The sequence below is a fragment of the Nycticebus coucang genome, chromosome 3, assembly GCF_027406575.1.
Source record: "Nycticebus coucang isolate mNycCou1 chromosome 3, mNycCou1.pri, whole genome shotgun sequence".
In the NCBI taxonomy this organism is placed as follows: Eukaryota; Metazoa; Chordata; class Mammalia; order Primates; family Lorisidae; genus Nycticebus; species Nycticebus coucang.
In genome coordinates, this window is record NC_069782.1 from 145,227,066 (window position 1) to 145,253,313 (window position 26,248).

The 26,248-nt window shown below is 38.4% G+C and overlaps 1 protein-coding gene across 1 annotated transcript in view; it reads left to right on the top strand.

Annotated features, from left to right (window-relative positions):
- The window catches only part of PNLIPRP3 (pancreatic lipase related protein 3), a 36,472-nt gene extending 10,961 nt beyond the window's left edge, over window positions 1–25,511 (top strand). The window contains exons 3-12 of the mRNA XM_053585093.1: window positions 2,749–2,868; window positions 3,554–3,685; window positions 8,479–8,587; window positions 13,267–13,386; window positions 13,477–13,599; window positions 16,521–16,639; window positions 19,953–20,085; window positions 21,208–21,319; window positions 24,043–24,210; window positions 24,749–25,511. Coding sequence (XP_053441068.1) covers window positions 2,749–2,868; window positions 3,554–3,685; window positions 8,479–8,587; window positions 13,267–13,386; window positions 13,477–13,599; window positions 16,521–16,639; window positions 19,953–20,085; window positions 21,208–21,319; window positions 24,043–24,210; window positions 24,749–24,830 — 1,218 coding nt within the window. The 3' untranslated portion in view covers window positions 24,831–25,511. The remainder of the gene's footprint in view (window positions 1–2,748; window positions 2,869–3,553; window positions 3,686–8,478; window positions 8,588–13,266; window positions 13,387–13,476; window positions 13,600–16,520; window positions 16,640–19,952; window positions 20,086–21,207; window positions 21,320–24,042; window positions 24,211–24,748) is intronic.
- Window positions 25,512–26,248: the final 737 nt, after the last annotated feature.

Genomic DNA, 26,248 nt, shown 5'->3' on the forward strand with positions numbered 1-26,248 from the left:
GCCCACCAGCAGTGGACAAGTGTTCCCTTTTCTCCACATCCACGCCAACATCTGTAGTTTTGGGATTTTGTTATGTGGGCTACTCTTACTGGAGTTATATGGTATCTATGAAACTTTGAGAAAAGAAATAGCCAAAGATGTCAACAAATGGAAAAACATACCATGCTCATGGCTGGGAAGAATCAACATTGTTAAAATGTCCATACTACCCAATGCAATCTACAGATTTAATGCAATCCCCATTAAAGCACCTCTGTCATACTTTCAAGATCTGGAAAAACTAGTACTTCATTTTATATTGAAACAGAAAAGACCTTGAATAGCCAAGACAAAACTCAGAAATAAAAACAAATCAGGTAGAATCATGCTATCAGACTTCTGACTATACTATAAATCTATAGTGATCAAAACAGCATGGTATTGGCACAAAAATAGAGAGGTAGATGTATGGAACAGAATTGAGAACCAAGAGATGAATCCAAATGCTTATCATCATTTGATCTTTGATAAGCCTATCAAAAACTTAAATTGGGGGAAAGACTCCCTATTTAACAAATTGTGCTGGGAGAATTGGCTGGCAACTTGTAGAAGACTGAAACTGGACCCACACCTTTCACCTTTAACAAAAATTGACTCTCACTGGATAAAAGACTTAAACCTAAGACATGAAACCATAAAGATTCTTGGAAAGAGTACAGGAGAAACACTTGAAGAAATTGGCCTGGGAGAAAACTTTATGAGGAGGACCCCCAGGGCAATTGAAGCAATACCAAAAATACATTACTGGGATCTGAACACACTAAAAAGCTTCTGCACTGCCAAGAACACAGTAAGTAAAGCAAGTAGACTGCCCTCAGAATGGGAGAGAATATTTGCAGGTTACATTTCTGACAAAGGTCTGATAACCAGAAGCCACAGAGAACACAGACTTATTAATAAGAAAAAAACAAGTGATCCCATTTCACTATGGGCAAGAGACCTGAACAGAAGCTCTCCGAAGAAGACATGTGCATGGTCTACAGGCATATGAAAAAATGCTCGTCATCTTTAATCATCAGAGAAATGCAAATCACAGAGAGCTTTTAAGAGATGCTTTAGGCCACTGCAGTGCCTGGAGCTGGAAGACGCTAAAGATGACTGCAAGACCATTTAGAACTGTGCTGTCCAACACAATAGCCACTAGCTACATGTAACTATAAAAATTACAATTAAATAAAATTCAGAATTCAGTTTTTCTGCCACATCAACCATATTTCAGGTGTTTACATTTTCTCCTTTATTAAATTCTTCAGTGGCTTTTGTGACAATTAGAGGGTGCTCAGACCCCATGATACTTGTCCGATTGCTACTTTGGGGATCACACACAGGTCCAACTTCTTCAAACTATTTTCATTATGAGGAAAGACAAAACAAACATCTACTAAATTCCCTCTAATAGGGTTTTCTGATGTAGAAATAGGACTATTGTTGATATTTGAGGGGCTCCAGCAGGGTCTGAAAGAGTTGGAATGAGTGAGCATCTGTGTTCTTTTAGATACAGAGATGGAATGATGTTTTTGCACTTGAATTGTATTATTTAGCAGAGAAGAGCTTCCTAGAAGGCCTGAATGCCACTGATTTTATTGACTGCCTTAGCATATCGCACATTTGGTTGGAGCTCTGTCAGCAGAAAACACTACAACCAGCTGCCAACTGGAGAGCTCCTGGTTGTGGTTAAGTACTCAACTTCAAAAACTGCGTGGGTTTGAATATTGACTTCAGAACTCATTAGCTGCAGGACTTTTTGGGTGAATTACTTCACCTCTCACTTTCCCCCTTTTCTAACTTGCAAAATTAGTACCTGCCTCCCAGTCTTAAGGGGGTTAAATAAAGTGCTTAGAACAACAGCCAGCAAAGAGACAGGAGTTTAGCTGTTATAATTACTGTATAAGCCAACTTATTCTCATAGTCATTAGTTCATAGTCTTGGAGATACTTTATCTAGGCAGTAAATTGTATGATTAATTGGCATCACTGGTAAACACAAGTAGCTAGTATTTGGCTCTTTGTTTGAATTTTTTAAGTATTTAAATATGTTCCTTCCTAGTTATAAGATTCACTGTTGTCAAACTTGTTATTTGCTGATTATTTGTTTGTTCCAATGAAATTGATTATATTTGTGCCTTTGAATTTTTTTAATAACAAAATCACTTAAAGTTATAATATTCTAACATCTTTAAGAGTTTGGCTATAAAAGTAATCCACCATAGTATAAGAAATATATCAAAGGATATATTTCTAATTATATAAAATTAACTTTAGTATGTTATTGTAGTTCATGTGATGAGATTCTAACCTTTATTCCTTACTTATAAAATGAGGTGGATAATCTCTATTTTTGTAACACTTGAAGCATGCTTCTAAGCTTCAACTATGATAATTTTCATAAATTACATTGACAACTGGGAAGAACTGTACAAAAGTAAAGTTTACTGAAGTTCTGATTTAAGTTTCCCCATATTGTCTAGTAAGCATTACTATAAACAATCAAAGATTTTTCCTTTGCATATTGCATTTTATGATGCATTAATAATTTTTGGTACTCTTACAACATGTAGCAGTAACTATTTCTTTAGTAAAAATGTATTAAAGAAGGTTGTTAAAAATCAAATTTAGCAAAAAGTCTTTTCAGCAGCTTTAGAATAAGCCTACTAAATATTAAATAATTTGTAATTATTATTTTATCTTAATGTCTTTCCATTTGAAACAGGAGATCAGTGCAGTTAATTGGTCGACTATCCAAGCCTCACATTTTGGAACAGACAAGATCACCCGTATCAATTTACCTGGATGGAAAACAAATGGAAAATGGCAAAGAAACGTATGCAATGTATGATGAAAATAAATTCTTTGCACTGGCATGAAAGTTTTGTGTTTAACATGAATGTCCTTCTCCGGTCTTAATGCATACCCTTGGAAATCTCCATCTGATTGTTTACATTATCCATGTTCCAAGGCATCAAAAGAGTTATCTATGTTCCACTTATTTTAATTTATTATAAATTGCATAGATTATAATGGGAGGGTATTTTATAATCATTTTATAATCATTCTTTGGTAAATTCTTCCCTTGAGAAAAAAATTAAATGGTACAATCAATTTCTCATTTAATTTAAGGGGAAAATTGCCAAGTTAACTCTGTGAAATTAATCTTTCTTATACTTAAGATTGATAGACTGGTAATATCATAAGCAATTAATTCTTTATAAGACCAGATAATGAAGATAACTTTGGTATCTATCTCATTGAGTAAGTTATATATGTATATTTTATATACTTATATATATATAAACTTATATATACACATATATAAACATATGTAAGTAAGTTTATATACGTATATGATTATACATATATATGTGTGTGTGTGCATGGGTCAGAACAGAGGCTAACGTATAGTAGATTCTCAATTAATACATACTAATATTATTTCTTGCTATGGAATGAAGTCTTGAGACACTTTGGTTTTCTTTAACACTTATTTCTTTAATTTTTACAATAAATCTTTGTACCAGGCATTGCTACAAGTAGAAGATACAAACTGCATTAATGTAGACTGGATTAAAGGTTCCCTGGAATACATCCGTGCTATAAACAATCTACGCGTTGTGGGTGCAGAGGTGGCTTATTTTATTGATGTTCTCATGGTAAGAAGATTTATTTTTTAGTTTTATTTAATTGGTTTTTGATCGTAACACCCAAAATTTCAGACAATTTTGTGTCCTTTTTATTTGTTTAGACAAGTACTGAACATGTGAAATAAGCATTTGTGCATAGTAGCCTGCAAAGAAGAGCCTGTGGTTATACAAATCACCACGTGGTGGCAGTGTCCCCACACAGGCTGGTCACCAAAATGCTCCCTCCCACCCCCCCACCAAGGTTACTGCCTTGGTCACAATGTTGGACCATTTTGGTTAGTTTTGTAAATCTATCCTTAATGAGCACAGACTGTTTCCATCTTATGAATGCTATATGTTTAGAACATGAAATTCATTTTTCCACAAAAGGAGGGTTCTGTGGCAGCAGAGTAGTTAAGTCTATAAGCCAGTCCACACACAACTACTTACCCTACATATTTTCTAAGAGAATAAAATAGATCTTGCTATTTATGAGGGCAATACTCTGAGAGGTTTATGAATCTCCAAATGTAGATTGTAGAAAGTAATTTCCCACCCTAAAATGCAGTGAAATAAAATGTAAAGATGTATGACCCTTTCAGATTTTTAAGGAGGGTTCATTCATTCAACCAACAAACATTTTACTTTACACTTGCTGTGGGCTGGACACTAGTGAGCAAGACAGTGTTTCTCCTCTGACAAAGAATACACTCTAGTACGTAATGGAAGCAAACAAAAAATAGATGAACAAGAAAATGTCAGCTAGGGGCCAGTACCAGGAGGAAAATGCAGTAGGGTGGAGGGTGGAGGGTGGCAGGAGCAGAAGAAGGGGGGTGAGCAGCCAGCAGAGGTGACACTTGGACCTTGGTCACAGTCAGTAAACAGCCTGAAGAAGGTGTCAGGAGTCGGGTATTCACTCGTGCCCCTGTGCTTACTTCTCTGTCCTCTCGTCTTAATCTGTCAGGAATGTCTAGGGTGCAAGGAGATCCTTTGTGTACCAAGAATGAAATCCGATTCATTTCCTCATTGGAGAAAAAGAAGCTGTAAGCTTTTGGGAATTTCTTCATTGATCCTGGGGCCTTAGCTGTGGGCTTTTTTAAGTCCTGTAAATGAACAATAGTGACTTATGGGAAGAGGGCAGGAGGCATTTGCAGAAATGAAGCGAATACTGATTGCTGAATTAAATGTTCACTGCACTGAACACCTTGGAGGCACAGGATGAAGAACGGGAGAGGGTTTAGGGTGAGCAGGGTCTGGAACCCCCTGAGAATAATTCAGGAGCCAGGCTTAAAGACGGAGCAGCCAAAGGAACAGCTGTGTCTCTTCTCTGTCTCTCTGCCATCTCATCAGGGGTAACTAGGCTACCACACTTGCCCACCTGCACTGGTTCTGGGCCAAGCAGGTGCTTGGGAATATGATATTAATTAGGTTGATGAAGAAGAAGAAAGGGGAGGAAGGATAAGAGCTCATCTTAGGCACCAGCGTGTATAGGGAGACAGGAAAGAAAGCAGAAAATAGTGGGAGCAGTAATGGAAGTGATGCCCTGATGGCCATGTGCCAGTCACTGGCATCCATTCACATATGTAAATGACAGAGAAAATACTCTGTAAAGTGGTATATATACATATATATATATATAAAATAACTGGTATAAAATAGAACATTTAATCAAATGACAAATATCTGCAAGTGCCATAAGTTACTTGATTGTCACTATAATCATGACAGCCTAAAACTTAGATGAAACTAAAACTGTTGCTCAGGAGCAGAATCATCAAGAGAGTGAAATAGGAAGCCCAGGACTTTCCTTTCCTTATAAGCACACAGACTGAACAACATTACACAGACAAATTCTTTTTGTAGGAAATCCAGAAACTAGTTGAGGGGTTCCTACACCCTGGGTAAACACAAAACCAGCCACATTGAAGCCAGTAGGAAAATCTGAGACAACTTCTTGCCATTACTCCTATCCCTGGGATAGTATCATATGATCTAGAGGAACCCCCCAGCTTCCAGCTCACTGTGGGAAGGAAAAAAAACTGAACGGAACGTGCAGTGTTCCAACTTTTGGGGGCTGCTCGAGTAAATTACTCCAGTCTCGCATGACTTGGAACACTGGTGAGACCTAGCAAGCTTTTAAAACCTGAGGGCTGGTGAGAACAAAAATGGTGGTTTGAACCAGCATGCAAGCAATTGCCAGAGTCCCTTCCCCTGAAGTACAGAGTGGGCAGAAAACCATAGACCCCAAGTTCTGCTTGGGGGCAAAAGAAGTATACTACAAATCAAAAGTTCCAACTTTTCCAGGTGCTGCCCAAGGGACTAGATTCTGTCTTACCTGTCTTGAAGCACTGATATCAGCCAACTTTCTCGAGATGCCTGGGGGCTACTAAGAACAAAGACTGATTTAAACTAGCACAAAGATTTGAGAACCTAGGCAATGGTTAAGCTAGGCTGACTGGTGAGAACATTCTTTTGTACAGGGTAAGCCATGGACACTGGAAAATAAAGAAACAGGGAAATATAGGGTGGCTGTAAGTTCATGTGCAATTTAAAATAGTGTGCAGTTTTAAATTGCACATGAACTTTATGGACACCCTTACAAAGTAAGAATTTCATTCAACAAGGATACTGAAAATACAAAAAATATCAAACAGATAATCTTGGACCACAAGAATACAATAAATAGACTGAAAAATTCACTAGAGGGTTTCAACAGCAGACCAGATCAAACAGAAGGAAGGATCAGTGAACTTGAAAATAGGTTACTGGGGCGGCGCCTGTGGCTCAGTCAGTAGGGCGCCGGCCCCATATACAGAGGGTGACGGGTTCAAGCCCGGCCCCGGCCAAACTGCAACCAAAAAAAAAATAGCCGGGTGTTGTGGTGGGTGCCCGTAGTCCCAGCTACGCAAGGCTGAGGCAAGGGAATCACTTAAGCCCAGGAGCTGGAGGTTGCTGTGAGCTGTGTGAGGCCACGGCACTCTACCAAGGGCCATAAAGTGAGACTCTGTCTCTACAAAAAAAAAAAAAAGAAAATAGGTTACTGGAGAGTATCCAGACAGAGGGGCAAAAATAAGACAAAATAGTAAAAAACAAGCTGAGAGGGGCGGCGCCTGTGGCTCAAGGAGTAGGGCGCCGCTGGTCCCATGTGCTGGAGGTGGCAGGTTCAAACCCAGCCCCGGCCAAAAACCAAAAAAAAAAAAAAACAATCTGAGAAAGTCTAAGGGACTTATGGGACTCCAACAGGGGGACCAGTAAATGTACTATGGGAGTCTCAGTAGGGGAAGAGGGAGGAGAAAGGGGAAGAAGGTGTATTCAAGGCAATTACATCAGAAAACTCCCCAAATCTGGAGAGAGAGAAACATCCAGATCCAAGAACCCCAACACATCTCAACTAAGATGGACCCAAAGACATCTGCTCAGAACCACACTATGACCGAATTTTCAAAAGCCAAAGTCAAAGGAAGAATTTTGGAAACAGCAAGAGCAAAGCAATTTGTCACGTATAAGGGAAACTCCACAAGGTCTCCCTACTGTTCTTCATAATGGCTGTACTAATTTATATTCCCCCCAAGAGTGTACAAGATTTCCCTTTTTTCCACATCCTTGTCAACATATATCATCTTTTTTCTTTTGATGATAGCCTTTCTAACAGGCCTAAGCTTATATCTCATTGTGGTTTTAATTTATATTTCCCTGACAATTAATCATATTCAGCACTTTTTCATAAGCTTGTTGATAATTTGTATGCCTTCTTTGTAAAGTATCTTTTAAAATCCTGTGCACATTTTTTAATTGGGTTATTTGTTTTCTTGCTCTTCTTCTTTGAGTTTGTGAATATGCTTAAAAGCTCTTCTTTTAAGACCAAAGTTATCCCAGATATTTTCAAGCATTTCCTTAGCCTGGAGGAGGCAGACGCAGCAAGACAGCTAACAGTGTAGGTATGGACTAGTGGAAAGGGTTGGCCCTCAGAAAGGACAAGCAAGGATCTGGAAGCTGCAGAGAAAGCTGCTGGGGCTGTTCTCTCATTGCCACAGACCAGGAGGCCAGCTCCTTAGCACACGAAGAGAGCTCCAATAGAGGCCATTCTTCTGGGCCCCTCTAAGGCACATAGGATTCTTGCTTTTCCATTCTTATGATGCTTTACTAAGAATAATATGTTCCACTTCCATCCAGGTTAATACAAAAGATGTAAAGTCTCCATCTTTTTTAATGGCTGAATAGTATTCCATGGTGTACATATACCACAGCTTGTTAATCCATTCCTGGGTTGGTGGGCATTTAGGCTGTTTTCACATTTTGGCGATTGTAAATTGAGCTGCAATAAACAATCTAGTGCAAGTGTCCCTGTGGTAAAAGGAATTTTTTTTTCTTCTGGATAGATGTCTGGTAATGGGATTGCAGGATCAAATAGGAGGTCTAGTTTGAGTTCTTTGAAGATTCTCCACACTTCATTCCAAAAAGATTGTATTAGTTTGCAGTCCCACCAGCAGTGTAAAAGCGTTCCATTCTGTCCACATCCACACCAGCATCTGCAGTTTTGAGACTTTGTGATGTGGGCCATTCTCACTGGGGTTAGATGATATCTCAGGGTGGTTTTGATTTGCATTTCTCTAATAGATAGGGATGATGAATATTTTTTCATATGTTTGTTAGCCGTTCATCTGTCTTCTTTAGAGAAGGTTCTATTCATCTCTCTTGCCCAGTGATCTAAGGGATTATTGGTTCTTTTTATGTTTATAATTTGAGTTCTCTGTAGATCCTAGTTGTCAAGCTTTTCTCTGATTCAAAATCCCAATTGTTTTCCTTTAAAACAATCATTTCAGAAAAAATTTGGATATTCCCCTTCTAAAGTGCACTTGATCGGCCATAGCTTAGGAGCACATCTGGCTGGAGATGCTGGGTCAAGGGTACCAGGCCTTGGAAGAATAACTGGTAAGCATGTCCTGGAGTTGGGCTTTGTTTATACACAAGTATCTGAACCACCAATAAAGCAGGAGGAAATGTAAAATTCTGAATGTGACTCATCCAAAATAAAACATGGAACTGTTTTCAAAGCATGAGTATGGATACTAGTTCCAGAGTGTCCCTGCTGCACTGCTTGTGTGGGAAAGTGATGGAAACTATATGATCTCCCACCTGTAGAGGAATGGTTCAGTGAACTGTGACAGAGTTCATGCTTTAGAATTCCATGCTGCTAATACAAAAAATGAATTTGCCATGGAGGTAGAAAGTAACATGGTTGTTACCAGAGTCTGGAAAGGGAATCACGGAGAGAGAAGGGGAAGAGAAGTTGGTTAATACGCACAAAAGTGCAGTGAGATAGAAGAGTATGTTCTAGTATTTGATAGTACAGTAGGGAAATTACAGTTAATAATTTATTTTGTATTTCAGAACAGCTAGAAAAGAAGAATTTTAATGTTTTTAACACACACACAAAAAAAGATAAATATTTGTGGTGATGAATATCCCAGTTATCTTGATTTGATCATTACACACTGGATACATGGGTAAAAACACCACATATACCCCCACAATATGGATAGCTATAATGTATTAATAAAAAGGTAAATGCAATAGTTTGATTCCCACCTATTGTCTTGGGAGGACGTTCGTGGCACACTTGGATTGCAGCTCACTATTAAGTCTAAAAGTAAGTTGCATAGTGTAAACCATGAATTGGCTCTTCAAATATGATAATTGGTCATATCTTTCCCCTGCGCTCTGCACTTTCCTAACCAATTGAGTAAGATGGTTAGAGATCAAAACATCGGTCCCATCACCAACAGGCTAAGCTGGGCTCTCTCCTGCCTGCGTCCCCCACCGACCATCAGTCACCAAGTTCCATGTCTCCTTCATCTGCTTTCTGCCTCTCCATCCTCTGGTCATTGTCCTTGCTTAGTCCCTCTCCACCTCTTGCCTATGTTTTGGCCTTAGCCCCAGGGGGTACCCAGCCCCGGTTTGCACCAGTGCTGCCAGTGTCATCCTTCTAAACACAAGCCATGCTACTCCACTGCTCAAAACCTCTCGGGATTTTCTTTTCTCTCAAGCCTCTGAGCTTGTCGTGTAACTGTGTCGGGTCTCATCATGTTGTTCACGTTCCGGGCCTTTGCACATGCTGTTGCCGTTCTTCCTGGACACCCACTGTTAATTTTGAAATATTCCTCTCAAATGTTCCTTCCTGAGACAGAATTAATACTCTGTGTTTCCTATACCCTTGGAAATATGCCTGTATTATATTTGAAAATACAAAGATATCACATAGTCTTATAATTATTTATGTGCCTGTTATTTTCCCCATGGCCTCCAGGCCCGGTATACAGTCGGTGCACATTGTTTGTTTGTTAAATGGCTATTCTCTGGGTGCAAACACACACACATGCTTTAAATTCAAATTTCACTTTAGATTTGTTTTAAAGTGGTTAAGAATTCCAAATCCCAATTTGGAATTTAAAGTATTTTGCCTCTGCAGTCTCTTGATATAACGGGCTTGTTCCTGCTGTAAGTCTCTCTCATCTCCTACCTCTCTGCTCCCACCTGCCCCTCCCCTGCCACCACTATCACTGTACTTATTTCGAAAAACAAAAATTATATTCTTGGGTGGCACCTGTGGCTCAAAGGAGTGTGGCACAGGCCCCATATGCCAGAGGTGGTGGGTTCAAACCCAGCCCTGGCCAAAAACTGCAAAAAAAAAATTATATTCTTATGATGAAGTCATTTGAGTGGCAAAAATTCCCCTTTGCCCTCAGTTTTCAAGATCAAGGGAAAGAAGAAATGAGTTCAACTTTTGAGGATGGAATCTCATGTGACCCATGCAGGCTGTGAGACAGCTCAGTCTAAATGAAAAGGAAGAACACAGCCACACGTGTATTTAAAATTCACACTGAGCTACAATAAATTTAAAGAGATTTTGTTTTTATTAATTTTTCTTTCAAAAATCAGATACAGTTTACCTCCTTTATTTTTCATCAGCTAAATTACCCTGATAATTGGGTAAACAACAGATCTTTAAACACTCTCTGAATGTTCAAAGAATTTTCTGTGATTTAGATATTGCAATCTATATTCCTCAATCTAATTAGTTTTTGAGGAATCATGTTCCTTGAGTAACCAAAGACCTGAGACCTCAACAACAGATGTTAGCTTTATAATAAACCAGATAAAAACAAAACTGATAGAACCCATAAAAAAAAAAAAAAAAAAAAAAAAAAAAAAAAACTGATAGAACCCATTAAGGACATGTATAAGTTTCTACGTTTTTGGTAATTGTGTATAGAAGGAAAGTACTTGTCACAAATGAACCTAGTTAAGGGGTGACTCCGCTGATTCAGTATTTGTTTTCTTTTTATCTATGTTTTCCCTATTTGAGGGTAAATTACCCACCCTTTGCTGATATACATGTACATCCAAAGGCACCCACATTAATAAATAAACTCGGGTCCTGAATGGCAAGTTCTCACTCATGTAGGGGGGGTTAAGTCTCCCTCCCTAGGAACAGTTAATAGGTTGAACCTAATAGTTCTCTTCTCTCCTTTAGACTTTTCTGCTGAGACATCCTTGAACCACAAAATGTCCCATCTACCCTACCTACCTGTTGGAAGGACTAGTTGTCCTTTTTATTAAGACTATCTGATTGTCTCTTCCTCCAACCAGTGTAGGTGTACTTACGTTTGAATGTTTCTCTCCAGGGATCCTGACATCATAAGTGTGTGTAATCATACTGACAAAAGAAAGAAAAAAATCTTCCTAGAGTTGAAGATTAAGTCTTTCTTTTATTTGACCCTTCTGCAGACTGTGACCTGGCTGACACCCCGGGCCCCTCGCTGGTTGAGATGCTCTCTCCTTTCTCGTAGTGTCTGTGGTTCCTCATCTCGCTGGGTGTCTTTCTTCTCTCCAGGCTTCTGCGTGAGTTCCTTTCCTTCTGCCTTCCCTGACTTGTTGATGTCCTTCAAGTACTCATCCTAAGCATCCTGCCCTCTCCTCTTCTCACTCTAGAATTTCTCTGTTAATGATTATATTAGTCAGAAAAATAACACACACAAATCCTATGGCAAACTAAGTGAGCTGAGGCAATAAACACCCCAAAATTCACCCCTTGGTCATGCCACATTCCCAGAGGGGTCAGCTGCAGCACTGCTCTGAGTCCTTTCCACCCAGTCTCCACACTGTAGCAAAGATATTTTGGTAAAATATAAATCTGATCATAAATCTCCGTCCCCTGCAAACTTGGCAGCAGCTTCCCATTGTCAACCAGATCGTGTTCAAATTCCTTGACCTGGCTGAGATGACATGTGGCTCTTGCTTGCAATGGTATCTTCATCTTTCACCAAATTCTAAAACTCGGGACACCAGCCTTAGAAACTAGTTACAGTTTCCCAAACATGCTTAGCTCTCTCACCTAGACATGTTTTGTATTTCCTATCCCCAGCAGAAGCTTGTCCCAATTCCCCATGACTGGGTTATATACCACTTTTCTGTGCTTTCATAAATCCTGTGTTCACCTATGCCTCTGCCCTGGGCATACTGGATTGAGGTACCTTCCCCACCAAATGGAAAGCCCCTTGAAGCAAAGGCTAAGTCTACCTCCTTTACCTGGGTGCTGAACCTAGTCCTTGACACATAATAATATGCTTGATAAACAATTGGTGAATCTGGAAATGAGTGGATATGTGAATGATCATAAGATTTTCAAACTTCCAAATTTCTTACCTTTATTTTACTAAACACTGAAACATGAAGCAAGGGACTAAAAGGCTGGGCAACAGGCCTCTTAGTTCAGTTTGCCTCTAAAATGTGGATGACTTCGTCAAGTCACTTTATATTTCTGGGCCTCAAATTTTTCATCCGTATTATAATGAAGTGAGCCTAAGGACAATGATTCTACTATTTTAATTGCATTGCTTCATAGTTTCATCTTTTTTTTTTTTAGAGATGGGGTCTCACTCTGTTGCCCAGACTAGAGTCTGGAGTGCAGTGGTGCAATCATAGTTCATTGCAGCCTCGAATTCCTGGGCTTCAGCAACCTTCCCACCTCAGCCTCCCAAGTAGTTGGGACTACAGGTGTCACAACCATGCTGGCTCAATTTTTCTATTTTTTGTAGAAATGTGGTCTCAATGTGTTGCCCAGGCTGGTCTCAAACTCGTGGCTTCATACAATCTTCCTGCTTCAACTTCCTGCCTAGGATTACCAGCCTAAGCCATTGCACCAGCCTGTAAATTCATCTTTACATATTTAAGAGCCCTTGTTTTTTTAATTTAACTTTTTTGCCTACATATATTGCTTTCAAGATCCTCCATAATCCATAGCTTTATTGTATATGTAGTATTCTGTATACAGACTCTAGAATAGCCACTCATAAAACTGATTTTTCTGAGTTTTTTTTTTTTAAAGCTATTTTGACACAGTCTTACTTCCACGTAGGAACCTGACATTGCACACTAACTTTATGTCCACCCTGTGTATAGACCCGGCATTAATAGATTCCATTTATGGGCATTGTCCTGAGTGATATTTGACTAAAATCACATACACGTCTTGTAGGAAGGGATACCTTGCCTTCACCATCTATACCATAGAACACGTCTTGGTTTAATAGACGTTGTACTTTCTCTAGGGTTAGACCCAGCTGGGCCATTTTTCCACAACACTCCAAAGGAAGTCAGGCTAGACCCCTCGGATGCCAGCTTTGTTGATGTTATTCACACAAACGCAGCTCGCATCCTCTTTGAGCTTGGTAAGTTTTTTTTTTTTTAACAGAAACAGAAACTGCATTGAAGCACAGAGGAGATTTTTGGAAGCATAACCCTGCTTTGGTCTATTTCAGGTTTGGGAACTACTGATGCTTGTGGTCACCTGGATTTTTACCCAAATGGGGGGAAGCACATGCCAGGATGTAAGGACTCAATTTTACCTTCATTTAACTTTGATTTCAATGCTTATCAGGAAGGTAAATACTTGTTATAATATGAATGCTGCTAACTATGTTCACTCGGCTCTCACATGGGATTTATGTCTGGTATATACAATACATATAAAAGTTGGGATCTGTATTGTTTTATATATAATATACATATAAAATATATTTTTGCCCCAAACATGATCACATGTTATGAGGTTCTCCTACTGGTTGTGAGATTTGCAAGACCAGGTACCACGTCTTAATTACCTTTGTATCCCCAATGCCTTGCACAATGTCTAGCCTCTTGTAGTCACTCAGTATCAACAAAGAAGGTGTGTAATTCATTCCACAAATGTGTGCTGAGTGCTTCCTCTGTGCCATATAGGTATAAATGCTAAGGAGACAAAATAAAGCATGGAAGGGGAATACAATGTGTTGGTGACAGGGGAGGTAAAGTGGGGGAAGGAGATTTCTCTAGGGTGGAAAGGGAGTTCTTACCAAAAAGATCACCTGCAGGGATAACCATTTGGATGCCAGGGGGGAAGGATGCCATCACTTATAGTTGTAACCATATGGATGCTATAAAGCATTAATCCAAATTATCATAAGCTATCATTTTGAAAGGCATTCCAAGGCAAGGGGGAAGCAGGCATAAAAGGCCTGAGACAAGAATCACCTGGCAGGTTCATGGAGACTACTATGACCGAAATTAAGTGGCAGAGAGGAGAGGAAATGGGGCAGAGGGAGATAGCACAGGACCTGATGGATTATAGGAAAGACTTCAAGTGATATGGGAACCATGGAAGGGTTTTGAGTAGAGGAGAAACATTGTCTGCATTTCTTTTAACAGAATCACTCTGGATGCTCTAATTACAAATTAAACTAATAGTATTTAACCTTTTATAGTAGTTTCCAATAATAATTATATCTATAGGGCATTTAGTTATGTCTAAGGCACCAAGAAGTTATTATCTGGGAATTCCATTCCTCCCTATCTTTACATTTCATCATAATGTAAAAAATGAAATATATCACACATAATATATAAGAATTCATAATAATATAATATATGATGACATGATAGTAAGTATCTGGATGATATTAAATATCTCACCAGCTGATCCCACATAGTTAGCATATCTAGATGATGAAATTACTTGATCATTCATTTGTCTGTTTTAGAGGAAAGATATACAGATCATAACATTGAGAGTATCTCAAGGTTCTATCTCTCCAAGGATAATTTCCAAAGTTTTAATAGTCACATTGAAAGAGTAAATGTGATAAGAGGTATCTGCTTGTAATGTCTACTTAAAAAACTGCTACTGGTGAATCTATAGGCACTCAAATAAGAATTAAAATCAATTTCACCTAGTACAAATAAGCAAAATTCATACAAAAGGCCCATTATAAAACTTTTTTCTTGCATCATTTTTCATATTATGGCTTTAAATCCTCTCTATTAAGATAAAATATAGATCAAAAGACTTCTTTATATAACTGTATAAGTGTTATACACAAATCATATGAAATTCTATAAAGCATTAATTTAAGTAAAACATACATTTATCATAAGCTATCATTTTGAAACATAAGATTTCCTGAAATTTATTATATAAAAGTACATTTATCATTCACATTAAGTCTTCAGATGACTTTTAAGACTTTAAGATGTCTTATTTTACATTATATTTATTACTAAGAACCATTACTTTTAAAATTAATAGTTCACTATTTTCTAACAAACCATCTTGTCTAAATCACAGTTAATTGTGAATATAAATCTATAGATTTATAGAAACCTAATTTAGGAGTAACTTTTGTTTAAGAAAAAGGACAATGCCAGTTATTGATCTCTGCTGACTATATTACATTTCTGAGATTATGCTGTCTCAGTTATCTATTTCATCACCAACCATGGCTTCTTAAAAGACCAATTATTTTCCTGCCCAGGCTCAGAGGGTTTATAATTCAGAGTTCTGGTGAGACTGCTTTGTGGGGTGTTGGCAGGGTAATCCAGGGCACTACATACATCCAGGGGCTAGGCTGAGCTAAGTAGAGTGGGAACCATCAAGATGACCTTCCAAACTAATTAGCCTGGATTGCTTAATGTGAGCAGGTTCCCAGGGAGCAAGAGTGGGTGCTGGAAAGCCTCTTGAGACTGAGGGCCTAGAACTTGCAAATTGTCAGTTCTTCCATGTTCTATTAGTAAAAGCAAATCACAAGATCAGCTCACAATCTAGGAAGATGAAAAAATAGGCTCCATCTCTTGAGAGGAGAAATGATAACCTGATATTGCATATAGGGGAGGCTGAGGAAGGAGTTATTCATTGTAGTCCACTATTATAGAGTAATTATTTATTACATGTACTAAATCCAAAATCTAGTTTCTCAAGATCAGCTAAGCTTAGTAGGTCATTGGGAAGAATAGTCCTACTATTAGTAAAAACATTATGAAAGATAAACCATGTGGGTAAAATGCTATGAAAACTTCAAAATGTGCAGATGTATTTACATCTATCTTGTTATTGCAGTAATCCTAACTACAGAGGGCAATAATGTCATGCTTGACCATGGCAAACTACTTTTGTCTTTGGCATTCTTTATAATACCCTCCCTCTTTCACACCTCTAAGTGAGCACTGGTTAATGGTGCTGTCTGTTTTGTGGTTGAATGGAAGGGTGGTCAGTCCTTCCTGCAGAAACAGAAACAGAGACTTGATCTAAGGTAGAGATGCTGTGGGTACAAGGATGCTTTGTCAGAGATACCAGAAAGTGTTTTGGGATATTGGTATCAAACACAAGGTCATCTTTTATTTATTTACCTTGCTTGAATATCCCTTTCGAGTCATACAAAAAAATTGGTCCACAGAAAATACAAGAAACTGTCATTTAAAGTTACTCTTTCTAGGAAATGGTTCATTTCTTCAGTTATCAATTAATTGCTGTTAATTACAATTGTTTTCACAGAAGTGATTTCCTTTGTTGAGTGCAGCCACGCCCAGAGTCATCACTTCTATGTCGAAAGCATTCTCAATCCTCATGCGTTCATTGCTTATCCTTGTAGGTCCTACAAATCATTTAAAGCAGTAAGTAAAACATTTTGTTTGGAATTTGATTGGAAAGTAATTTTTTGAAAAATGGTTAGCTAGCTAAACATTAGGACTTTGAGTAGGTAGCATCTGCCATTTGGGAGAATAATGGATTGTTTCTCTGCTGAGCACTGAACAGTAGCTGGGATTGCTGGAGGGTTTGAATTACTAAACCAGCTATTTGTATTCTGGTTGTTTCAGGTCTTTTGAAGATCATATCCAATTTTGCTTCTTTGACCATTTGTTATGCAGTAATTAGATGCTACTGTGTAACAGGCATAAGTCCAGGGCAAAATGTTTTCTGCGTACATTATTTTAAATGTCATCTTCAAAGATGCCCCGAGAAGCCTGAACCAATCAATAGCTACAACCAAACATATTACTGTTTACTAGAACATGAAAATTATTTTATTAAAATTTAATTATTCATACAGAATAGAAATAAGGCATAGGTAGCACACAGCATTTCCACACACACGGATCAATATGTGACAAAGTACAAATCTGATTTTGCTTGAGTCATAAAGCAGGCGGTGCCAGATCTGAGCTAAATGTATTTTTCATTTGGTTATCACTATGAAAAGGAGAAAGAAAATCTATTTTGTAGTGGGTTGTAGAAAAGATTTTTATTCTTGTGCTTTAGAGAGCTAATCCCCTGCTTTATCAGCTGGGCTTTCCAGTTGGAAGTTTATTGTAAGTAGCAGCACTTTGTGAGCATGTGTGGGGTTGGGACAGGAATGAGCATTTCTCTCCCGATGCAGAGCACGGCATGTGGGCACACATAGTCCATCCTCCGGTTGCATACTGTTATTAGAAAGCGTGGCAGCCAGACACTGGAGTTTCCCACATCATCTCTCTCTTCTCTACCTCTCCCTTCTTCCTGCCATGGCTGCTGGTCTGAGCTGGCTAAGGGATCCTGGCATTTTACTCTGGTGGAGCAGGCCTTCGGAGTCATTGTATATTCAGAGATAGGGGTTTACTCTGCAGGGTTGGGGCATCCTTAGGAGCTGACTCATGCCATTTGGATGCTAATTTTGTTTACAACTAGAGAATGAACGAGTCAATTTCCTTGACATATTTTATGTATTTTACCCAAATAGTCATACAATTAAATTAAATTATTTAGAAGTGGGCACAGTGATGTATGTCTATAGTCTCAGCTACTCAGGAGACTGAGACAGGTGGATCCCTTAAGCCTAGGGGTTCAAGGCTGCAGGCTACGGTGATAATGCCTGTGAATAGTGACTGCACTCTAGCCTGGGCAATGCAATAAGACCCTATCTCTTAATTTTTTTTTAATTAAATTGGAAGGGGTCCTGGTGCCAGGCCACCACTCACCTTCATCTGTTACTGGAGGAGCAACACTGGATAGATTGACTTCTCTGCACCGCCCTTCCCTCATCTGTAAGACAAGGAGAACAAAAGCGCAGTGAGGGGGTTAGTGAGCACTGAGTTAACTGCACATAAACTTGAATAGCACCTGGCAAGTAGCAAGCTCTTGGTAAATATGAGCTCTTACAATTTTATTAGAATTTCCTTTCATTAAAAATAGAGTTTTAAATGGGTTGTGTTACTATAGTCCTAGCCAAGTATCCATGGCTTATTAAATTAAACTTTTGAACTATTAAGTTCAAAGACTAAAATAGCAAATACTCAAACACTGATACCCAGATTGCTAAAAAGTTAACATTTTGTTAAGTTTGCTGGCATACAGATAAAATTATAGAATTGAAGTACCTTATTTGAAATGTGTTTGGTATATATCAAGTAAGTGGTATCATACTGTAAGTTCCTTCCTGGATTTGCTGTCTTCATTAAATTTTAAAATTTGAGATCTGTGTTGATAGATATAGATCTAATGTGTTTATATTGTAGGAATCCACTACGATTTATTCATTCCCTACTAATGTGAGTTTTGGTTGTTTCCAATTTCTGTTAATTGCAATTCTGCCACACACATCTCCTTGCTTGTCTTCTTATGTACTTGAATGGAAGTTTCTTTATGGCATGTAACGGAAATGAAATTATCAAAGCACATATGTGCATTTCCATTTGTATTAGACATTGCCAAATTGCTTTCAAAAATATCAATTGTTAAAGAAAAATAAAAATGAAAGCCACAGTTTAGATATAACCCAAAGCTAACTGCCCATAACCACATAGCCAAAAACGTAAGTCATCCTGATTTCCCTGAAACACTAGCTTTAATCATAAACAAAACACAGAAACATAAGTTTCACCTCCTTGCCAGCATGATTCTATGAAATTAAACCAATCAGCTATAGAAAAATCATCCTGAACAGCTCTGCTTGCCCTAAAAAGGAATGTTACTGGGTAGTAGCCAATCACAAAAATGCTCAACACTCTTCCTCCTCTACGCTTTATAAACTGCTGTGACTGCTGCAAAGGGGGCTTCTTAACTGTTTTCAGCTCAGGGTCTCCTGGTTCAAGAAATGTTCCTTTGTATGCACAAAAAACTTTTTTAAAATTTAAATGTTTGAGCTGATTTTATTTTATTTTATTTTTATTGTTAAATCATAGCTGTGTATATTAGTGCAATCAAGGGGTACAATGTGCTGGTTTCATATACAATCTGAAATATTCTCATCAAACTGTTCAACGTAGCCTTCATGGCATTTTATTAGTTATTGTATGTAGACATTTGTATTCTGCATTTAGTAAGTTTCGCCTGTACCCATTCTAAGATGCACCATAGGTATGACCCCACCCATTACCCTCCCTCCACCCTGACTCCCCCTCCCTTCCCCTTCCTTGGCCCTTTCCCCATAGTTTTATGCTATAGTTCGGTTATAGCCTTCATATGAAAGCTATAAATTAGCTTCATAGTAGGGCTGAGTACGTTGGATTTTTGACACAGTTCATATTCCCTTCAGAAGCAAATGTGAATTCCCCAACTCCATGTGCTTGCTATTGCCAATGGTTTTAATTTTTGCGAGTCTGCTGATGTGATATTGTATCTTGTTTTATTTAGCATATCCCCGCTAACGAGTAAGACTGAGCATATTTTTACACAGTTATTTACTGTCTGAGTTTACTCTTCCACAGATTATCTATTCATAGTGTCTACCCACTTTTCTAATAGACAGTTTTTCCTTTTCCCTTTAATTGCTTTTGTTTCATTTTATTTTTAAAAACAGGCATTGTGCCCTATTAGGCAATTTAGTAATTTTTTAATGCATATTTTATTTAGATTCCAAAAATTTATTATCATTTAACTATATATCATGAGTTTATCAAAGGGCAGCATTTCTAACCATATCAGTAGCTGCATCTTATTTTCTGTCACCAGGGAAATTGCTTCCATTGTCCCAAAGAAGGTTGCCCAACAATGGGTCATTTTGCTGATAGATTTCATCTCAAAAATATGAAGACTAATACATCATATTATTTTTTAAACACTGGGTCTCATTCCCCATTTGCCCGTAAGTATTATGGCTAGGTTTTATTGTAATGCTTTAAGGTACTTAGTTTTAAAAATTCAACAGTTTTTATTGTGTCTACTAAACAACTGGGCATTGAGCCAGGCTGGGGATGCAGTGAGGACCTTCATTATGTTTAGGCTAGTGGAGAAGACAGCAAATAAAATCTGTCTCAATCCCAAGTAATGCACTTTCTGTAGGGACACAGTCAAAATACATGAAGAGCAGAAAAGTCGGGGAGCCTTTTGAGGGAAAGTGATTTCTAGTCTGACTCCAGAAAAATAAATAAGAAGGAGCAGGAACTGGGAGTGTTCTGGGCAGGAGGAATTGTTTGAGTAAATTCAAGTAAGAGAGAAAAGAAACTGAAAGAGGCCCCTGGCAGGATTGTAGAGACCAGAAAGACAGAATAGGAGAAAGGTGGGAGAGCCAAACTGGGTCAGATAGTAAAGGGTTCATGTAGAGAGTTTGGGCATTATCTCTGGGTGAATAAAGAGCCTTTGAAGGGTATTTAGGGTTACCAGACTGGTTTCTTAATAAATCACGGTAGTTGCTGCATGGATTATAGGGGTCCTCTAAGTGATTATAAAAGCACACACCTTCTTGCGCTATAGATCTTCTAGATGTTTTTTTTTTTTTTAACTAGCTGTCAAACTATGGGAAATAAAATTTTGGCTATAGAAAAGTATACATGCAAAGGAAATACGAGAAGACATTCAACTTCTATTTTTAAAAGTCATTTAAAAATGCCTGGGTAATTAAAGAATTTTCTTTTTAAAAAACCATTAAGCTATTTGATTCTGAAAATTAAAATGTGAACCTTAATATGTATTTTTTATTTTTATTTTTAGAAGATTTTTTTAAATTTCAGGTTAATATGAGGGTACATAGGATTAGGTTACAACGTTTGCATTTGTTAGGTGAAGTCCCTTTTGTAGTTCTGCTTAATATGAATTTTTAAATGTAGTTTTTCACCATGTTCACTGTATTTTTTTCATGAATATGTATAGCACTGTCCAAATACAACTCTGAAAGTTATATTTACACTAACAGGCCCAGGGTGTCATGCTTCTTGCATGTATTTTTTGACTCTCTCTTCCTTTCTTTTCTTGTTTCTTTTATTTCCAGGTTGGAGGCACAGATTGTCTGTAAAACTCAGTGGAAGCGAAATCTCAGAAGGGACCATATTTCTCTGTGTAGGCGGGACCATTGGGAAAGCAGGAGAGTTTATAATTGCCAGGTAGGCAGAGTGAGGAAGGGGCGCCTCCCACAGGGACAGGGGTTCAGTGGTGCTCGGTTTGACTGGTTTATTGAGCTGGGCAATCTTTTCTTTTCTTGGAATACCATGGGCTGCCTTGTTATCTTTAACTTTTCTTTTTCTTTCATCCTTTGTAGATATAAAGTAGAAATCATAATATCCATTTTCTCTCTACTTCCAGCTAGAAACAAAAAACATTAGGAAATGATGACAGGAAAATGTAAATCTAGATGACAAAGCAATGGGCAAAATTGACAGCAGAGTACACGTGATGTATTTTTAATCTGGTCCATTTAAAATTATACAAATTTAAGCATGTTAATCTGGTCCATTTAAAATTATACAAATTTAAGCATGTTAATCTGGTCCATTTAAAATTATACAAATTTAAAAATGTATTTTTCATTTTTAAAAGCCATGAATTACTTTTGAAATAGGACATGTATATCAACTGTTAATTTCTAATAGGCTTTCTAAGTGGTTACCTGTTGATACCGGCTGTGTGTGTCACAACAATCAAAGGTCAGAATAATGAGTACACATGTTCACTGCATATCTTTTGCTAAAGTCTCCTTTTAGCTTGAGTTTTCCTTAATCTTTTATTTGATCAGCCTTAGCATTTCTGTATTACATATTTTATTTCCATTGTTTAATTCTGTAATTTATTTCAAAATTAACATTACACATACTAATTAGCCACTACCCTCTGCAAACAGATGAATGGATTAGGTGTTTTATCCTTATGATGATTTCCATTATCTTCAGATACTGGGCCCAAACATGAAAAGCAAAGATTTGGGGGTTATTTTGTCCATTGAAATACATCGGTTTAATCACCGGCAGAGTTTCTGCACATCATCTTGCCTGAGTAATTGCCTGTAAGCATAAGTTAGTGATTGTATAGATCTTGGGGTACCCAGGCTCCTGCCCACCATTTGGCTTCGCTCGCCATGCTGTTCCTTTGTTCCAGACACTTTTCCCCGTCTTTGCACACTTCATTCCTACTTGTTCTTCATGCTCCGTTAAGCATCCCTCTCAGAACAGTTCGAGAGGCTCACAGGACACTGGGTGAGGCTGTGTGGTTTGTGCCCTGCACAAAAGCACCCGGCATGGGGCAGATGGAAATGAGTGTGTAGTTTGTGCTTCTTTTATGATGTGTGGGAGTGTTTCCACATCTCTGTTCTTTCAGTAATGTCTAAAGAAGCTGTCGCAAAGTTGTCCAAACCTCTTTAAGAATAATTAAGCATTAAAGTTCACAGAAAATTTCTTGTCTTATAATGAAGTCAGCTAACTGAATTTGTATGCTGGTCTATTCTTATTCTTGTCCGGCTTCACCTTCGGTTGTAACTTAGTTAATTGAGTTTCTAATGACGCTTTCATGAAGGGCTGGCTGCATTGTCTGAGTGTCTAGTGAAGGCAGTTCATGGAACGACAGGATGATTACCTTTAAGAACTTAGAAGAAAAGTTCCCCTCTGGTAATTAAAGAATTCTACTTGTAAGAGAGTAAGACAGACCCTAGGAATAGGAACATTCATTTATTCATTCAACAAACATGTAAGTTCTGCTTGCTGAAGAAACAGAAGCCCTTTATCACAGAGCTTATATTGCAGTTAGAGACAAACAATAAGTTAGTAAAAGAACAGTGATAGGTTAGGAAGAAAATAAGGCAAGTTGATGTAATAGGGAGCAATAAAGGGACAAGTTCAGTTTGGACTGTAGCTTAGGCAGTGACTAACTGTATCTCAATGTATGCTACTGACACAACCAAAAAAGGGACTATATTATCAGAAGGTGAATCATTATCAATAGACATAGAAAATGGGAGTCAAGTAATCCTTATATGGGTAAGAGATGTTAGGTTGGGTGCCAGAAGCCACAGAAAGCAGGGTTTTTGTTGTTTTTGTTTTTGCATTATAGGGAAGAAACATTTTATAAGGTTTCATTTTGCCTTGGACGGAATGTGCCATTTGCGTTGACATAATCCACCTCTTTCTGCTCTGTTGCCCCAATCACCAAGACGTCTTTTGATCACTAGTTTGGATACCCAGTTCCTTTCATGCAGATAAGGAAGGCAGCAGGGACATGGGAGGGGGGATTCTGGTTAACAAAAGGGAAGCATTTGCCCATTGTGAACTGATAAACAGGATTCTAGTGTATAGATCAATATTCTTGTGTATATTTAGTCCATCATTGACAGTTTCTTGATTTCCAGTGTTAGTACAATCTTATTTCTGAAACTACAAAGCCAAGACCAGATCTTTTACCAGAGTGTCATGGCAGGTGCCTGTAGTGCCAGCCATTCTGGAGGCTGAGGCAGGAGGATCTCTTGAGCCCAAGAGTTTGAGGTTGCTGTAAGGCTATGATACCACAGCACTTTACCCAGGGTAACAGAGTGAGACTCTGTCTCAAAAAAAAAGACCAGGTCTTTCACTATGGAGAATTCATAATGGTAATGCCTTCCTAAGTAAGCATCCCTTACAAATCAGCTAGCCAAGCTTTCTCCATTTACCTCACCCTTCTATCAAACTTCAGAACCATACTCTTCTGGACTACTGACCATTGGATATGGAAGGAATGAATCTCCTACAAGTATATGCCAACAAATATCATTTTCTCTTCCCTGATATACACTCAGATGTGTTTTCTTTCATTCACCATTGTGAATACCCAGTACAAGTTTAAGAGTCTTATTTTTTTTTTACAGTGGAAAACTTAAACCAGGCACGACTTACACAAAATTAGTTGAAACTGGCAATAATGTTGGAAATGTCACAAGTATTGAGTTCATTTGGAAAAATCATTTATCTGAACATTCTCATAATAAGTTGGGAGCAGAAATGGTGATAGATATATCTGGAAAATATGGATATAAGTAAGTTTTCCTTTTTCCTTTTCATTTTCAAACATAGTTTAAATTTTATAAATGGTTTAAATCCATGTATAATTTGAGATTTACAACTAGTATAAAAATTGACATATCTTAAAATTTTGCTATTAAAGAAAGGGAATTTAGGGTGGTGCCTGCAGCTCAGTGGGTAGGATGCCGGCCCATATACCCAGGGTGAAGGGTTCGAACCCAGCCCCGGCCAAACTGCAAAAAGAAAAAAAAAAATAGCTAGGCATTGTGGGCGCCTGTAGTCCCAGCTACTCGGGAGGCTGAGGTAAGAGAATTGCCTAAGCCCAGGAGTTGGAGTTGCTGTGAGCTGTGACGCCATAGCACTCTACTAAGGGTGATAAAGTGAGACTCTGTCTCAAAAAAAGAAAGAGGGGGAAATTACTTAAGAATCAATACTATATTGCAAAAGTGTTTACAAAATAATAACTACTCATTTAATCAAAAGATCTACCAATGTCTTTTTCCTCCCTGGAATCCTATTAAAATTCTTTTTTGTTTTCCTTTAAATTTTCAGATCTACCTTCTGTAGCCAGGACCTTATGGGACCTAATATTGCCCAGATCCTGAAACCGTGCTCTTCTCAGACACAGACCTGATGGATTTATTTAGTGGGAGTGGTGAATAATAGAGGTTCTCCCACCCAGTATCCAGACCAAACTTGGCCCTTGTAAATGAGACAGAAAAGTACAGGTTTGTCTGGGACTAGGGGGAGGGGGATTCCGTACAGAATGTTCACCTCATTGATAAATGTCCATATGCACCTTAAAAACAGACTGCGCTGAAAATAATTCTCATCTATAGGAATCTGGGTATCAATGACAAAATAGAACTACATTGGAATTTCCCTGAATAAGATGAGTGATACAAACTCACTGGGCAAGCATGAGCCTCTGGCTGGTTGAGTTTTTAAAGTATTATATATTTTGCATATTTCTATGTGGAATAATCATTGCTCTGAAATGAAGAATGTTTACTATGTTGTTAAATCTTGCTGAGACAAATTATGACCACAGTGCATGATGAATGGGAGATTATAACCTTGTGGGTTCATGGATTTATCTATTAATAATGAAAACTAATGAGAGTAACTAGTATCTCCCAGGTGTTCCTTGGTCTTCAGAGGTATATCAGGTAAGAGTGGTTTTGGAGCTTATCTGTTTTGTGTACTTCAGTTAGCAGAGGGCCCCTGGGGTCATCACCTGGGGTGTGGCCCTACCTACAGGAGAATTTTTCCCCTTCCTGGTTCTTGAAGGCTCTATTGAGAATTTGTATTTAGCCTAAAGGCAGCATTTCATTAGTAAAGCACTGAATAACCCTTTGTGTTTACAATAACAATATTATAATATTTAAATGCGTCAATTATTTATTTTCTTTATTTTGCCTCTTTCTCTTCTAATTCAGTTGTCGTTGTCCAGTGAAAGGGAAAGATTTATGTTTTTATCTCCTCGGTTTTTTATCACTAGGCTCAGTGTTTAGCCTGTAGTACTGTGTTATCAATATTGTTGAAACGAAATGATGACAAGTACTCTGCAGAGGGTTTCTTGGTTCTCCTTGGTGGCTTGCTGCCAACTGAACCTTAAGAAGAGATCTGTGGATGTCCATAAATAAACCTGAGCTGTGGCAGAAAGCAGAGAAGCAAGCTGTGACTCTCTCCCCTTGTGCAAGTAGGGGATAAAAGAAGATTGGAGCGTAGGGCTGGGTGGAGGAGAAAAGGAGATGCGGGCACATTTGGCGTGAGTGTGACCGGACATATTCAGACCTAGGACTAGGCCAGTCTAGGAACGGTGTGGCTGTAAGCAGGCTCAGTCAAAGGGACTGAGCTATACTGTAACTGTGTCACAGTCCCTGTTGGCAGAGCCGGCAAGGACTCTAGGGGAGGGAAGTTGTCCTGGGAGAGCAGCTGTCCTGAGCCCATTCTGGCCAACTGGGAGGAAGAGTGATGGAGCAGGTCATAGCAGTAGGCTCTGTGAGGCCTCGCCTGCCTCCTTGCCCAAGAGGTCTCTAGGCTGGTTCC